This window comes from Silurus meridionalis, chromosome 8 (genome assembly GCF_014805685.1).
Source record: "Silurus meridionalis isolate SWU-2019-XX chromosome 8, ASM1480568v1, whole genome shotgun sequence".
Lineage (NCBI taxonomy): Eukaryota > Metazoa > Chordata > Actinopteri > Siluriformes > Siluridae > Silurus > Silurus meridionalis.
This window is the reverse complement of record NC_060891.1, coordinates 23587660-23605628: the sequence shown is the minus strand read 5'-3', so window position 1 is coordinate 23605628 and position 17969 is coordinate 23587660. Positions and strand designations below refer to the sequence as shown.

Below are 17969 nucleotides of genomic sequence, written 5' to 3'. Positions count from 1 at the left end.
AAAAAAAATACAGTTTTATTAATTAGTTTAATGAATGAATCTGCAGGTATTTACATTTTTTTCCAACAAGAATTGGTACAGTACAAAATATGAATAAAATCTAATTTATTTTTACATATTACAAAAAATTCTAATAAAACTACAAGCATGCTTCCTTAAAAAAATTACAAAATAATAATACAAAACAAATAATACTACAAAAGTCTTATTTTCTAATATTTCCCTCTTGAAACTGAAAAAAAAGCTAACAATGCATCAGTTATTCAATGCAAGACATTTAAAAACATTGAAAGGAATGAACATGGTCAGTACTGAAACAAATGTACTGCTACAGCAAACATCACAACTTTATGGAGAAAACATACAGTATGTCCTGCCTTATGAAAAGAGTTTATTTTTCAGGACCTGGACCTTGTTTGAATGCTTGTTTGCATCTAGTTCCATAAATAACTTTTGAAGTATTTCAGAAGTGTATCTCAGATCTTGTGGGTAAGCCAAGTTTCTTCTGAGAGACACTGCCACTCTGAGAGGCTCTTTTTATACCCAATCATGTTGCCAATTGACCTAATAAGTTGCATATTGATCCTCCAGCTGTTCCTTATATGTACGTCTAACTTTTCCGGCCTCTTATTGCTGCCTGTCCCAACTTTTTTGCAATGTGTAGCTCTCATGAAATCCAAATTTGAGCCAATATTTGGAATTACATTTCATGTCTTACTTTCAACATTTGATATGTTATCTATATTCTATTGTGAATAAAATATAAGTTTATGAGATTTGTAAATTATTGCATTTCTTTTTTTATTCACGATTTGTAGTGTCCCAACTTAATTCCGATTGGAATCAGGTTTGTACTAGGAGATATAAAACTTGCATAATTGAGACACTAGAGCTGCACAACGGCATAGCCCCGGCTCTATGCATACCAGAGGTCAATTTCGAGAGACGGATACCCCTAAGAGACTACCTGGCAGCCTGAGAAGCTCCGCCAGATGTGTCTAGATGGGTCCTGCGCACTGTCGAGCGAGGCTATACAATTCAGTTCAGGTCTCGTCCACCCCATTTCAATTGGGTTTGTCCCATCCCGTTTTGGCTCTGGTCATGGAACAGGAAGTAAGCACTCTCCTGAGGAAGGAGGCCATAGAGGTGGTCCCTTCATCAGACAGAGAGTCTGAGTTCTACAGCCTGTACTTCATAGTTACCAAAAAGGACAGTGGGTTGCATCCTATTCTAGATCTACGTCAACTGAACCGCTCACTAATGAGTCTCAGGTTCAATATGCTGACCCTCAAACAGGTTGTGTCTCAGATCAGATCCGAGGACTGGTTTGTCACAGTAGATCTAAAAGATGCATCATGTAGCTATCCTCCGTTCTCACAGAAAGTTTCTGAAGTTCGCTTTTAAAAAAGGGGGTTCACACTTAAAAATGCATTTTAATTGGTTGGTAAAACGGTTACTTGCATTGGATTGTTGCACAAGAGTCCAGATTCGACAAAGAGATCTTTGAAGAGTCAGTTAGGATAGAGTCAGATGTTCTTCCAAGTTCTCCTGAAGATCAGAGCAGTTGTTGTTCTTAAAAGTGAAGCTTGCCGGAAGATCTTGAAGGAAGAGAGAGTTGTTTCCAAGCTGTTCCGAACGTCTGACCCTCTGAGCCTTTGGGCGCCCGGGCCCCCGGGCCCTTCCCTCGAGTGAGTGAGTTGACTTGACCTGGCTGACTGACTTGAAGATAAAACTTGCTGGGAGATCTCAAAAAAGGATTTGAGATCTCGTCCCGAAGAGTCACTGCTGGGCTGTTTTAAGCTGTTCAAGATGTTTTAAAGGTCCTGAACTCTACCTATCTTTGGGGGAATTGCCAATGCTATGGCCTGAAAATTTGGAGGGAGAAACTTCATTTGTTCATGCGTTTGTGGGCATGGTTTCCAGGTTAAACTCGCTTTGGAGAACTTAAAGTTTTATCCAAAGTGTATCAAGACAGTATGGTACATTTCATGAACAAATAAAATGCTCCATTGTTTGCAAAATAAGGGACAAATAATTTTGGTGATCATTTTGATATTAGACATGAAAGCAAGGACAGCATTAACACATACTATTAACATACCAGTATTTAAGGTATAATTCTGTTAATAAAATGTTATATTCAGGTATATAAGATGCATCCTTGTTAGGAAAATAAAGAGAAGATAAGTTTATGTCAACTTTGACATCAAGCCTTAACAGAAAAGACAGCATTAAAAGAGATGTACACTGTACTGGGACCAGTATTTAAGGTATAACTTATGTTAATACAACATTATATTCTGGTGTATACAATGCACCCTTGTTAGAAAAGAAAGAATAAAGAGAAGATAATTTTAAATCAACTTTGATATCAAAAAGAAGAGACAACATTGAAACAGAGGTATATTACTAAACTTTTAGAATGTAACTATTATTGACGTAGAGTTAAACACTTGCTTTATTTATAGCAGAAGATACAAACAAGATGTATGTTTGTGTCATGTGAAGTAGGACATTCTATTTATTAGTTAATTAATAAAAGAAAAGAATGCTCCCTTTTGGTGTGTGTGCATGTCTGTATATGTGTGTGTGTCACAAACAGAAGTACTGGGGCCAAGTTCCGAGTGTGTATTGTTTTATGGTTTGAGGGTCCCTGTGAATTCAACCAGAGAGGCCAGGGGGTTATCTGGTTTTCGGGGTGGTGTGTGTTTGTGTGTGTGCGTGTGTGTAAGGTATAGAGACTGGTTTGCGTTATCAGTTGAATGCTGCTTTGGAGAGGTCAGGGTTGGTCCTGCTTCATGTCTCCCGCAGAGGGTATGACACTGTGGTATACAAACTCTCAATAAAGGTGTAAGCCATGGTGCTCATCCTTTGATTGAAAAGCAGATGTCAAGGGTTAAAAAGAATGGCCTAAGACACCCACCAGATGTTACACTTCAATATACCTAATGTCTGTTGTGAACCAAGTGACGTTGTTGTCATGCTGACCAGGGCTCAGACACTCTAGACATGGAAAGAAGCAAGGGTTTGTCATCCATAAAGTCTGTGAAAACATGTCCCTCCAAACACAATAGTTTTCAAACACAGTTCACGAACTGATCATGTACAGCATCCACTGCACAATCTGAAGCATCAAATAGCAATAGGGGCATTGGGAATCGGATGAGGCAGCAAGGCTGCTTGTGCTAAGGCAAGTTTAGTGTCTTTCAATAATTGTCATCTTCTCCTTCCAGGTGATTTGCTTGTTCCTGCTATTCCCTTCAATGGCCTCATACAAAAGATGCAGGAGTGCAGCAGCCTGTGGAATGAAACAGCGGTAAAAATTTTGCATATACAAAAGTTGCTGCAGTGCTTTGCTACTGTGAGGAGTGGAAAAATGGCTTTAAATTTGGATGGCAGGGGAAATGCCCCATTGCTTATAATCTGATGGCCAAGAATGCATTCAAACCAAATTTGCACTTGGCAGGGTTAATTATTAATCCGTGCTGGCTGAGGTAAATGAGCAGGGATTGCAGATAAGCTAGGTGTTCCTTCATGGAGATGCTAGCAACCAAGATGTCATACTAAAAAAAAAAAATCAAGGCCTCATAATATTTATTGCAGGAATTAACAAAAGACAAACAGCATTATCACAGCTAACATTGTAATGTTCTTGTGGGAGAATGCCACCTGATAGTATTTTCGAATCAGGTCCACTTTTGAGAAAATCTTTATCCTAGCAGGCGGGCAGAAAAATCCTTAATGTGTTGTACTGGGTATTTTTCTGGCATAGTGACATTATTAAATCGAAGATAATCCCTGCAGGGGTGGCAGCCGCAATCTGCTTTGGGTACAATGTGGAGAGGTAATGCCCTGGGACTGCATTATAGCGTTTTCCATGTTTTTCCATGTAACTCCCAGTTTCACTGGATCTAGCCGATGAGCCCGAGCATATACTGGGGGCTCATCTATGTAGAGATGTACTACCCCATGGCTGTCTACTGTTAAAGAGAAGGCGGGCGTTAGTGAGAATCACCTAGCAGCTAAGTGAACTCACACCTTGTCAATGCGCTAGAAAGAGTGGTCGTAGAAAAGGTGCTCCTTGAACAGGGCAAAACATTGAAGCCTTTATTTTTTTCCATTAACCAACAGGAATTCTGCTTCCAGAAAGGGGCCTACTTATATCTGCTAAAACAGTGGCCATGTTTGTTTTCTACTGGGTGATTAGCTGACTTTCCTGTCTTGGGGTCTCTTTTTCTTTTCCCATTTGATATTCTGATTTTCTCTGCACCATTCTTGCGTTTTACATCCACCTGATGTGCAATGAGTCAGAACTTCTGAACTGCACTGTAAAAAGTGACGCTCATGTGCAGTAGTTTCTGAGATGTGATTTTTTTTCCCGTGCATTATTTTTCTTTCTTTTATTTTTTTAATCAGTAACATATGATTACATGGAGTAGAGCAGACACTTTTTTACCCCATTTTGCATGCATTGACTGGTGAGCATACCAAAAATCCAGAAATCTCACTAAAGATTTAAAAAACACTCTGTTGCGTAACATGCAAAATACATTTTCATGATTTACACAAGCAAAAGCTTTAGATGCATCCATAAAACACATAGAAAAATATAGATATCTAAAGTCACCTTTAATGCAAAAATCCACATGTCCATGCCATGTTTAGATATAAAACCAAACTGGTTGTCAGAGATCAGAACAAACTGTTCCAACTTGTTTAAGATCTGACAGGAGCGACAGGATCCTTTTAAAAATCTTTGGATACAATGCTGGACAAGGTTATATGCCGGTAATAATTGATGCTATTTATTTTCAGTCATAATTTTTAATGTTCAGCAGGTTTTTTGTTTGCATTAATTTCTTTTAACTTCATAATTGTATCACAGACTTCTTGTGGCATTATTTTCACTGTTACATACACCAAAGGGATTATTTTTAACAAAGTTGCAAGAATAATAATAATGTTTTTGCTGGGTAATATCCTTTGAACTGCTGACACCATTGATATTCATCGGCAGAAATGTTTTACAATTATCTTTTTTTTCCAAGAAATAATTTTGATAACTATTTTGCAGTTTCCTTGCAAATGAGTCTGCTCTCATTGTATTCTCTTAATAAAACTTAGGGAATATTTAAAGTTTGCCCATTTCTTATATTCAATTAAGAGACTATATTTATGTTTCCCTGACTCAACCCAAGCTTTAAAAACCCTTCTAGCCTCAGCATAGAGCCCTTCAACGTATTCCTTCCAACCTGGCCTAGCTTTGGACGTCTTGGTCCTGTAAAAAGGCTTGCTTGAGGCGAAAAGTGTAATATGAAAATATTATCATACAAGTAACACAAATCAATATCATGTTGTGGGTTCTTACAGTTAATATCACAGCAAGCAGATGCATATTTTAGTGAATCACTGTTACTCAACAATGGTACTTAAAGGTACGTACATAATTATAATTTATTAGATGAATTAAAATCATTAAACAATACATTAAACATTGGTGATCCTGACGCAGACCAAACATTTATTTGTGACGTCGACCAACACTGTATCTCTGAAGATGCTGTAGTTTTAGGAGCAACAAGCAGTCACGTGGTTAACATAACACCTGTGAGAACAGAAAGGCACGTTGGAAATGAGAGGTATATATATGCCTGGAGTTAATGAGCGCCAGGTGCCGGCACTTAGTAGGAAGGTGATCCACTCCGTGCTGGCGGGGTGTTTAGGAGAGGTGAAGCTGGCACCCTGACACCACCACGCAGCAATCCACTGAAGTCTTGTTTTTTTTATTAGTATACCACAATGACATCTCGGTTGTTACTATCTCTATTCCAGATCACTTGATCATCTTGTATTCTATATGGTGGAGGTTCAGCCTGGATACATTCTGTCAAACTCTTGAGGCTGACTAGGTGAGTGAGGACCCAAATGCAGGATGTCACATGGTTATGGAGAAAACAGGCTTTAATGAAAGAAACAAAAACAAACTGAGCAAGGGGGCAAGGCAAAAAACACTGTCCAGGGTACAAAGAGGCAGGGGCGTAGATTACACAGGGAATGCGGGTTAGTCCCCCGCGATCCAACATTCGGATGCGATGAGCTCAAAGCGGCAAAAAGCTTCACTCCTTTTTTACAAAAAAGTCAAGCAGTGTAAGTTGGCATATGGTATCCGAATTGTGTTGCACAATGTTTAGTAACTCTGCCTGTTGCTCTTGGTAAATAATTAGCAAATTTTTTTAACTCTTTTATAACGTCTTTTGTTTTAACAAGTGTGTTATCAAAACCCTTCAAATAAGAATAAAGATAATGTTGAACTGAGATTTTACAGCATGTTTAACTTTGTGTGTCACGGAGAGACGAGAACAACGAATAGTAACATTAAAGATTTTAATAATTAGGAGCAGGTAAATCACACATACATACAACGTAGTAAAGTCGATAACTGACAATGAGTGAAGACAGTGGTGATGAGTATAAATAGAGTCCGGGGAATAAGGGTAGATGACAGGGGAAACATACAGTATGCTGATAGGAACAATCTTTATTTTATGGGGTGCTCTTTCATTATTGCACTAATTTTACGTTTTTATGTGTTGTCAAGAATGAGCAAGAAACAGACAGCCTAGGTTTGTCAGGGCAGATTCAGTATGTTACACAAGAAACTTTACAGGTGAAAAGAGATGTGGCTTTTAACACAATATAATATATTTTTGACAATATAAATAGGGAAATGATTGCTCAGCTGTTCATAGATGGGAAGGAACGTCGCAGAAACACTTTTGGGCAGTTTTAAGTAGTTTTATATATTGAGATATATGTTAGCTTTAACACTGAGTAACAAGCTACTACTTTTAAACAAACCAGTAAGGAAGCTTTCATCTCATTGTATAACTGATATCGGGTCTTGACATGTTTGTCAGTTAAGTTCAATACATATTTTCTTTCAATAGTTTGTTTTTGAATTACTTGTTTTATTCCTGAAACATGGACTGTAGAATAGAACAAAATAAAAAAAAGTATTATTTGAATGTGCAAGTATCCATTACTGTGTGCCATGTACTGTGCATACACAAAATACAATTAGAAATATGTAAACAATATACTCTTAGTACTGTTATAAGGACATCTTTGTACTTTATACAAAACAAAAAAAAGAGGGCCCCTGCCTGAGATGGTTGCTCCACGTGATGATGGACACAGGTGGATGCAACCTCCCTGATCTTTGACTCATTCTCTTTGGCAGGGGGATGACCGTCGACATTGCTGAGTACAGAGAAATCAAGACTCGTCGCAACACGTTAGTCTATCAATTTTTGCAGTGTAGTTAGCCCTTCGAAAGGTTCACCTTGACACATGAAGCCCTTAGTTATCTTGTTGCCACTACTTCCCTACCGTAGTAATTTGTTACCCGAATAGGACGAATTTCGCAATGTCACTCAGCATGATCCCGTATGACTGGTTTCGTGTTCTGTGCCAAAATCCATTGACGGTCTGATCGATAAACAGTTTAGCGAGAAACCAGCAGGAAACTGGATATGACAGACAGACGTGGTGTCATAGGAGCTTCCGTAGTTGGTCACGCCCAAAGCGATTCCCATAGTGAAACGCCGAGCGAAGTTAGAAATAGAACTTATTATTTACTCTTATAATCTAGAGAGACCATACTACTGTATACATGCTTTACTGTATACCGTATGCATAATTTCAATAACTTTAATCAACTTTTTCATTGTCTCTTACTGAATACACAATAATTGTTACGCTTACTGATAATGATTTTTGGTACATTTAGCAAAAATAGAGAAAAAATAACCAGGGGGCTTAAAAATCCTATTTGTTTTTTGTATTTTCGTGTTTTATGGACTGTGTGTCCCTAAATAAATTAAATAAATAATAGGTTTATATTCACAAGATATTTCTGTCTATGCTTGTTTTATATATAGTATTTATACATCCTTATTTATAATTAATATTGATTATATCAAAGTAGTTCTATTCATGCAGCAGTTCTGTTTTCTTTACAAATCTTTGGGGTAAATGCATTTGTAATGTAATGGTGGAATCATATGGTGAAAATGTGAGTAAACTTTTTTTCAATATCTCATCTAAAGCATCCATCCACATAATGTTTGTTGTCTTGCATGTTATGTTATTTGTATTACCACTGTTATATGCTTACAAGTGAATTAAGATAAACTGGTATTTAATACTATATATACACTGTACAGCAAGGAGTGTACATGCTACTTAAAAAAAAAAAAAAACATTTATATACCACTTATTTGCACAGTTGTGTTTATTTTTATACCATGTCTCAGTCAATGAACCTGGTCCGGAACCACCATCCAAAAAAGTACCTTCACTCATACACTCAGAAACTCGGGGGTTGGGTGACATCACACCAGATGGATTACAAAAAAGGTCCAAACTCTCAGAAACCCAATTCAGAAAAAAAGAAGAAAACAGGTGAAATATAATGGTGTGTATGCATCTCTATCATCTCGTTATGAGGATAGTGTAGGCCAGTCCATCTCAAATAGTGGGGCATGCTCCCCTAGGGGGTTTTAGGGCAATGCCAGGGGGGACGTGTGTGCAATGCTTTTTTTTGCCACTGGGAGTAGCGTTTTTTTGCACTGAACAAGACCACACAGCACAGAGCAGGAGATATGAAGTGCAGATAACAAACCCTTACCATGGATACAATGGAAAAATATTTTACGGGGATGAAAAGAAAGGTGGAAAGAGACGGAGATAATGAGACAAATGTAAGTCTCCCGAAAGCTAAGATGAGGAAATATGACGAAGCGTATGTAGCGCTTGGCTTCACTGTGACTACCGTGGGAGATGAGGAAAGACCAGTATGTCTAAAAAATTTTGGCAGCGGACAGCATGAGGCCAAATAAATTAAGGCATAACTTAAAGACATTACACCTGATAAGCCGCTTTAGTTTTTTCAGCGAAAACGTGCCAAATATTGCCAACAATCATCCCGATTTGTGAATGCTACTTCAGTAAACCAGCGAGCATTGGTAGCATCATATAAGGTGGCGTACCAAATTACTCAGTGCAAGAAACCCCAGTACATAGCAGAGGAGCTGTTAGGGGCGAAATGTTTAATTCTTCCTAGGGGAGGCGTAACAGAAATAACTGAGAAGCTCTGCTGTAGGCTAATGCACTTAATGAAATTCGCTATAAACTATATCACTTAGTTACTTGGTTACGCTGTGTTGCCTGCTATGCTTTTATGCATAGAGCAACAATATTTCTTTTAGCTTGAATAACAACTGAATTTATCATAATGTGTGTAGCTTGCAAACAAAACAATTACAACCTATGCTGGTGTAGGATCTGTGATGATCGCAAATGTTTAGCTATTTTATAAGTTGCTAGTAGCTCCTGGTTCCATAATCTCAAATGAATGTATAACACTGTAAGAAGGACATTACTCATAATCTTAAATGCAGTGCTCAAGGTGGTTCTCACTCTCCAGTGTTCTGTATTGTTTAAAGTCTATAATCACAATCTTAATATAACCCAAATGAGGATGGGTTCCCCTTTTGAGTCTGGTTCCTTGCTCAAACATCGAAGGGAGTTTTTCATTGCCACAGTCACCATGGCTGCTCATCAGGGATAAATACACATCATTCACCTTAACTGTTAAAATTGTGTAAAGCTGCTTTGAGCAGTGTCCGTTGTGAAAAGCACTATAAAAAATAAACTTGACTTGACAACCTAACTATTCTAGTTGGATTGTAGTTAAACAGCACTTAGTGATTTGATTGCCTTTAGTTGAGGTGATGTCTTTTGGTTTGGTGAGGTTTATTTAACATTTTGAGAGTAATAAATGATTGAAGAAACTTTAACTTGCCACAGCACCTGTGGCCTTATATGTGTGATTATTTTTAAGTTATTGAAAAGAAGGTTATGATCATTTTAATAGATATCAATCAGTGTTTAACTCATAAATATTATTCTATTAATAGATTGGTGTGCTAAGAACAACATTGAAGTTTTTTTTTACATAAACTGAGTTGATTAAGCAAGAGACTTGGGATAGAAATTATAATAAGACATTATAAACATAAATTAAAGTACTTGGAAACTTAAGCACATTTAAAAACTTCACTCAAGTGAAAGTTTAAAGGGAGCAATTTTACTTTTACTGGAGTCATATTTTACCTGCTGTATCTCTACTTTTACTCAAGTACATGCTTTATGTACTTCGTCTACCACTGGTATGATGACAGTGTTGAGTTGAAAGAATATGAGAAGATTATTAAACTTAAATTAGTTTATTTGTTTAGTCACATTGCAGTCACACAGTAACACAGTAACCTAATTTGATTGATTGACAGATTGGTATAGCTATAGTATGTCATTTAAACAGTTCATTATAATATTATTAAATTCATATAATTTTTTTGAAAATGCATTTATTTAAAGTAGTTACTGTACATAATTGTAACAACAACTGTAACAAGATGTAAATAAAATAACATGAGACTAAATTAATACATTTGATTTAACATCACATTTACAAATAGAGTCCAATCATCTAAATATGATAACATCCTTGCCAAAAAACCCTAAACCCTATTTTTAATCATTGCAAACATAGAGATATAATGTTTATTAAAAAAAATCACTTGATTATAAGTTAAAACATTTCTCAAATTTCAGCTATAATTAGCACTTCGGTTTATGATGCCCCCGGAGCAGTTACATTGGTGATAAAATTGCGAGGACTGTGAGTCGTTTTCACAAATAGCAATATTAAGGCTTGGTATTTTTCCTCTATGTTTTTATACATTATTTAATATTAAACATGCACTTTAGACTAATAAAAGCCTGCTCTTTACTGATTTTATTCCATGCATCTGGATACACAGCTGGCTCTGCTTCATATGTCTCAGCAAATTGCTTATTGAATGTCACCAGCACATACTTCCAGTAATCTGAGGCTTCTATAGACATGTCAGGTGCAATATGCCAGTCAGGGTAGTATTTCTGGTAGTCTTTATAGGGATGAAATTGGAAATTTGTTTCATGACATGCAAATGTTCCATTGCCATGTACACTAGATGTACAAATTTCTTCACAAAGTTTATTACTCTCATCATATCTATAGACTCCAAGTCCTTGTGGTCTATGCACAGCTGCATGGTGTAACTGATGTTCTTTTCCTCCTGCCTCACATGGTGTTTTGCAAAACGGACACTGTGCTCCACACCCAAACACCCTTTTAAACAGCTCATCTTGGGGTTTTACTGACACATTATTCAGAGTCTCAGTGATATCAGTTGATTCTGAGATCTCCTTTGCTATTTGCTGTTTCATGTTATCAACACATTCATAGAGACTTTTGGTAAATGAATCACAACAGCTTGTGTTCTGAAACAAGACCCTTTCCACAGTGTTCATGGATATTGAGAGGACATCATTCATAGCTTTGCAAAGATTTTGGATCAAACTTGTTGTACCTTCTGCATTATTGGGCAAAGGACAGCCATTGGCTTTAAGCTTAGATGTTTCCACTGCTTTAGTGAGCTTTGAAATTATTATGCTCAGCTTCTTCTCTTTTAGCTTTTGCAGAGATATGTCTTTAGAAAAGCATTTAATGATGTGTTTGTATATCCAGCGTTTGACATAATTCTCATAAAGCAAAATGTATTCTAGATAGTCATTAAAGTTTGACTCTTCCAGTAGCTCATTCAGGACAGTGTACTGAAACAGTGCTCGTGAACTATACTCAGTAGTTTTATTCTCCAAAACTGCATCAACAATGTCAGATCCGAGGGACTGGTCAAGGTACTCTGTCACAGCTGGTTTAAGACAGAGCTGAGTGAAGTCTTGTGCTTTTCTTTGGCATTGGTCCTTCTCTCTGTACAAATCAATGAAATCAGAGATACTGACTCTTAAATTTCTCTAAATGTTTTGCTGGATCTTGATCAGCAAGATACTTCCTGTGCATATCTGTGAATTTCCGAGAGGCAATGCCACAAATGTGTACTTTCAGGTCAAATTCAAACTTGGTATTGTATTTGGAACCTGCTTTTTTGAGGTGTTCATCAATTTTATCAAGCACATCTTTTGTAAATGTTTCTTGGTAGTCACTTTTGGATTGTGTAAACTGTTCAATCATCCCAGTGCAACTGGTAATGGTCTCAACTGCAATAACCTTCAAATCGTGCTGTGCACTATTTAGTTTGAATAAAGCTGCAAATTTTCAAAGCCTTTGCCCTTTTCTACATGTTTTGGTTTGATTTTGAAATCTTTTTGCCCACATTGTGACAAATCCTTAACTTTCTGCAAATACTCATTGAAATTCTGATTTCCCAAACTTGCTAGCAACTGCTTAAAATTTCAGCAGAAATGTCCCTTTCTTTTAGACCAGTGATGTTTGCTAACTCTTTTCTCCACATTCTTTCAAAATCTGTTTTGAGATCCTCATCAGATACATCTTTACGATGATTGTAACTATGAAGCAATTTTAGGACTTGACATTCGATCATTTCAGCTTGCTTACTGTGTATCTCTTCTACTTTCTCTTTGTTTCTTCTCATCTCAAGAGCAACAGCTAATCTTTTTTCACTTCATCCTTAATTCCATTCTCCAAAGATTTAATGCTTTTGACAAAATCAATTTTGTACTTTTCCACCAAATGAACATTACGGTCTTTCCTTTTGTAGTAGTCCTTTAATTTCTCATTCATTGCTTTTGTCTGAAGCATGATCTCTTTATCAGACTTTTCTTTAAATGGTTCAACAACCTCATGAATAGAACTGATTTCAGCATTAGATATTTGAATTTCTGCAGTTTGAATCAAAAAAAGTATATGTCTCCTGAAAGACCACTCCCAGTCTGAAAACTCTTTGCAAAGATTGTCATAGGCGTGGGCCACAAGAGTGTTTCTGAAACTAAAGATGAAGTTCTCAAACTTCACTGCCCTCCACAAACTACTCATCCATTGCAGGAACTCTGGGATCTGGGAGGGTTCTTTATCTTTTCTTACTTTAAGCCTCTCCATGAGTTTTTTCTTAAAATCAAGAACAGCCACACTGTAGCCTGTATTAACTGGTGCCATTGGTGGTGTGCCATGCCATAGACCTGGTATATAGCAGTTATTCTTTTCCATGTCATAATCCAAGACATCTGTGAATTTCTTCACATTAGGCTGCTTTTCCATCTCAGCTGCAATCATTGTCATTTCATTCAATTGCTTAAGGAGCTTTTTTCGGTCTGTCATGTTTTTGTCATATGCTGATACACCACCAACATTTTGGTGGACAAAATGGCAGACTGCTTTTTTACCAATTTCCTTCATCCGTAAAAAAGCATGAACTGCAATCTGCAAGACATCTTTCATCTCTGTGGAATTCTCCATAGCTACATTGATGATGGTTACATCACTGAGACCAATCACAAATGTGGCCAGTTCATTGTCATGCTCATAACTGTCTTCCAGTTGTGCCAGTGCTGGTGATTTCAAACCCTCTGTATCAATCAGAAGGACAAAGTCACACAGTAACTCCTCTTTCAAGTCATTACCCACAGGAAGGAAAATCATGTATGCTCCACGTGTGCATCGTCCACTGCTCACTGCAAACTGAACTCCAAACATGGTGTTGAGCAATGTTGATTTACCAGTACTCTGAACCCCTAACACAGTCAGAACCAGCAAACGGCTCTTCTGTCCAACCATCCTGTGAAGCTCCATGAGAACATCACTCACCCATTTCTCTGGAATATTTGAAGCATCTCCATCTAGTAGTTCAAGAGGAAACCCAGCTAGAAGCATTTCTGCAGCCAGAGTAGGGAGACTGTGAATTTTGTCAGACATTTTATTGAAACCAAATGAAAAAGCCTCATAGATTTGTCCCATTTCTCTCATAAAGTGCTCAATGCCAAGTGAACAATCAAGAAGTTCCTGGTCTAATCGTGCCATACCCTCTCTGTCTTTCTTTTGTTCACACCATGTATACTTGTGCCGTAAGTGTGACATCTGTTTGCGTGAATGCCTGTCCAGTTTTAGTCCCAGCCATCTGAGAAAAAAGGCTCGCTCAGTGTCATCAGGGGTTGTTAAAGCTTTTATAAAGATGTCCATTGGATCTGTCAACTTATACTGGGTTTGTTTTGTTCGTATTTCATCTTTTTCTTTTTGAAGTTGAGCTTTATACTCCTCTAAGTTTAGTTCCCCTGAATGTTGTAATCTGCATTGCTCTTTTTCTATCTGAGCCAATCTTTTCCAGTTTTCACCTTGCAGTGGCAACCGTGCCTTTTTAAACTCTACTACTTGACGAACTCCAATACATTTCATGATTTCCTCTGCTTTTGTTCTGCTGACACACAGGCTCTGTTTTCACTTTCATCAATGCAAAGACCTAATTCATGTGCAATTCTCTTCATTGAATTAATATCACATGATTTCAGCATGTTACTTGGCAAATTTTTAATGGTAGAACTGATCATCTTTGCAAAAGCAGCCAAATTCATGTTTTGGCTTTTCACAATGATGTGATCTCTTTCCAGTTGAAGAGCTTTATATGCTGCTTTAATTGTTGACTTACTATTCTGGCTCATATTTGTCTGAGAGTTGACCAGAAAGTAAATTTTTGACTTTTCTTGTAAAGAGGCAAACAGCCTTTGCTCATATTTATCAACACTGTCTAAGAACACAAAAACAGCTGTTGACACCTGAGTAAGGAAACTGAATTGGGTTTCAAAAGTGCAAACATCTCCTCTTAAATTAGCAATAGCCACTGGCTCAGAAAAGACATCAATGCTATTGTTTCCACATGGCAGATTCCAGCATATTTCAACTATTCCCTTAGCTATTACCCTGGGAGCAGATCCTCCAATCATTTCTCGATGAGAAAAAAAATCATGATGCTGCTGTGAATTGTTGAGCATTTGGTTCAAAACCTGTGATTTGGACAAACTGCAGTTGCTAAGCCTCACAAATGATATCAATGGAATTTTTGCATGAACAACACTGTCTTCAACAAACCCTTTAGAATCTGACATTGAGCAGGGACGCCATTCTTTCAGGATACCTCTAAGGGCCCATAACATAAGAGTGCATTTATTATGTACTCCTTGAGGTAACACCAATGGAACAGCAAACTGGCACATTGACATTTTAGTGCCATTTCTTGCTGAAGGAAACTGTCAGCACAAGCGAAGAGCGCAGTGTGGAGATCTAGAAGATTTGGGGTATCATCACTGCCCTGCTCATCAAACAAATCATCGGTTTCATTTTTTTTACCTTGTACACTTATTGAAGATCTTGAATTTGAATTAACTGTCAGTAATTTGCGTAAGAAAGTCCATGGTATTGCTTGCAGTGTTTGCACCTCTTCATCAGATACACTGGCACTGTTGATCTCCAGCAAAGACCTCAGAGTCAGCTTGTTTGGGTAATACTCTTTAAGGCCCAGTGTTTTTAGAAATCCAAGAAAATCACCTGAACAAAAAGATATGAATATCACTATTATTATAAAAATAATATGCTTTCCACAAAATTCATGTTAAGTTCATTGAAATATGCTACTCTGTTACAAACATGTTGTCGGAAGTCAGAGGCCATCTATGAGCAGACACATTCACAGGGTTCACCTTTACCTCTTGTTTACTTACTCACCAACTTTATACTGTTAGAATTTAAACTTTAAATAACTGTAGCAAATTTAGCTTACAAAAGGGAAATATTTGTGAGTAATTAAAACTGGTTATAATTAACAATGAATACGGTAAAATTACCGGTAATGGAATTTATGTTATAATTATTTGGTCTGTTCGTCCACCAAACAGACAGTATAATCTTTTATTAATTTTACAAAAGGGTTATCTCCCTGGCTAAGAAAGACACCCCCCTCACCCTTTTCTTTATACCGTACAAGTAATTTAGCATGTAGCAAGATTACAAGTATGCACTGACCTTGAAATGAGACCGGCACTCAGAGACAATCACTTATGAATATACAGCATTTAATGAATGAGACCTTGCAACATAGAACTAAACTACACAAAAATACATTAAAAGAAAGAGAAATTAAGAATATGAAGAGGGAGGAAGAAAAGGAAAGAAGAAGAAGAAGAAAGAGAGAGAAAAAAGAAAAGGAATGGCAAGTTTAACTTTAAATTGACCACAACGTAAAGGAGAATCATAAAGAAATTTAAATTCACCTTAATAAAGGGGCTTGAGCTTAATCACGCTTTTAAATAGTTGGTAAAATGGTTACTTGCGTTGGCTTTGTTGCTAAACAAGTGTCCAGATGCTGTAGACAAAATGAGATTCTTGAAGAGTCTGTTAAAAGGGAGTTAGATGTTCTGACAGGTTCTCCTGAAGATCAGAGTAGTAGAATTTCTTGGAAATAAAGCTTGCCAGAAGATCTGTCTCAAAGGGTTTGAGTCCCGTCTCAAAGACAGGTTCTTGAGCAACGATTGGTAGGAGTGCAGGACATTTAAAGGTCCCATCGCCATTCCCAATCTTTGTTGTAATGGCCAATGCCAGGCATGTACTTTCAGAGGAAGAAACTTTCTTCATCTTCGTGTTGTGTCCTGCTTACATGTTTATGGTTGGTTTAAAGAACTTATGAAGTTTTACCCAAAGTGTATTAAAAACCATACGGTACACTTCATGATCATAAAACATGCACCATTATTTGAGAAATAGAGAGCAGATTACTTTGATGTTAGGCATGAAAGAAAGAGACAGCATTAAGGCAGAGATACATTAATATACCAGGACATAAGCCTTGAACGTGTAATTACTGTTAATACAGAGATAAACACTAGTTGATTTGAAAAGAGGTAATACATACAACATATGCATATGTCATACAGAATTTGAAACACTTCATTATTTATTAAATAACGAAAATGTTTTTGTGTGTGTACTGGAGCTGAGTTTAGAGAGTGGACTGCCTTATCACTAGAATGCCCCTTTGAAGTCAGTTAGAGAGGCCAGGGACTATCCTGTTTGTGTCTTTTGGTGTAGAGGTATGACACTGTGGTATGGACCCCCCCAATATAAGTGTAAACCGTGAGGCCCATTCTCTGATTGATATGCAGATGTTTATGTTAAAAGGAATGCCTGGGACAGGTAATCTAGCTGATACACAAAGTGATCCTACCCAGATGCTACATAACAAATGAATTACCAAATAGAAGTAATTAGAAATTAGAAGTAAAAAGCATTCTTGCCATGAATCATCTATCTATCTATCTATCTATCTATCTATCTATCTATCTATCTATCTATCTATCTATCTATCTATCTATCTATCTATCTATCTATCTATCTATCTATCTATCTATCTAATTTACATATTGCATTAATTTCTCTTCCTTTACCTACTCCTTTTCCTAATTTACATATTTATGCTGTAAGGATGGTCAGATGTCTCCATGAGGTCAGACCCCGAAAACTGCCATGAAACAAAACAATAAGGAATTATCTGAGGAGAGAAAGCAATTTGTTCACCTGCTCTTTCACCCTTCCTTGAGCCCCCTTTTCCTCTTGGGGATATGTCCAGGTTATGAAAATGTGACATAGATGTTCCTCGTTAACCCAAATCTATGACAAGCATAGTATCATGAACAGATGAAGTCTCATGAACAGATGAAGCATTGAGCACAATGTCTGGGCCTTACAAATTTCTGACTATCACCGACTTAGCAAGTTATAACAAAGGGACTAAATCAACTATTCTTTATGCATGAGCATAAAGCATTAGGCATTGAGCGACCTACTTAAAGAATATAAGTTTATGGTTATTGTCAGGATCTTCCGGCCTCGCGGCACTCACTTCCGGTTTCACGGTGCATGCTTCCGGGTTGGTGGCCATATTGCCGTTTTTTCTGCACCTGTTTTTCAACCCTGTCTCTGATTCTTGTTCCTGCCCTGACTACCCTGATCCCTGGTTTGAATTCTGGACTGTTTTCTTGGTTTGTGTTTTTGCATTGCCCTT

At 37.3% G+C, this 17969-nt stretch overlaps 2 protein-coding genes across 2 annotated transcripts; both read right to left on the bottom strand.

Moving 5' to 3' along the window:
* Positions 1-10290: 10290 nt before the first annotated feature.
* LOC124389996 (interferon-induced very large GTPase 1-like) lies at positions 10291-12290 on the bottom strand. Its single transcript, XM_046855666.1, is given in 2 exon segments — positions 10291-11902; positions 11904-12290. Coding segments are annotated over 2 exon segments (1332 nt in total). The 5' UTR covers positions 12140-12290; the 3' UTR covers positions 10291-10806.
* LOC124389985 (interferon-induced very large GTPase 1-like) lies at positions 12215-14346 on the bottom strand. Its single transcript, XM_046855638.1, is given in 2 exon segments — positions 12215-12586; positions 12589-14346. Coding segments are annotated over 2 exon segments (1971 nt in total). The 5' UTR covers positions 14315-14346; the 3' UTR covers positions 12215-12341.
* Positions 14347-17969: the final 3623 nt, after the last annotated feature.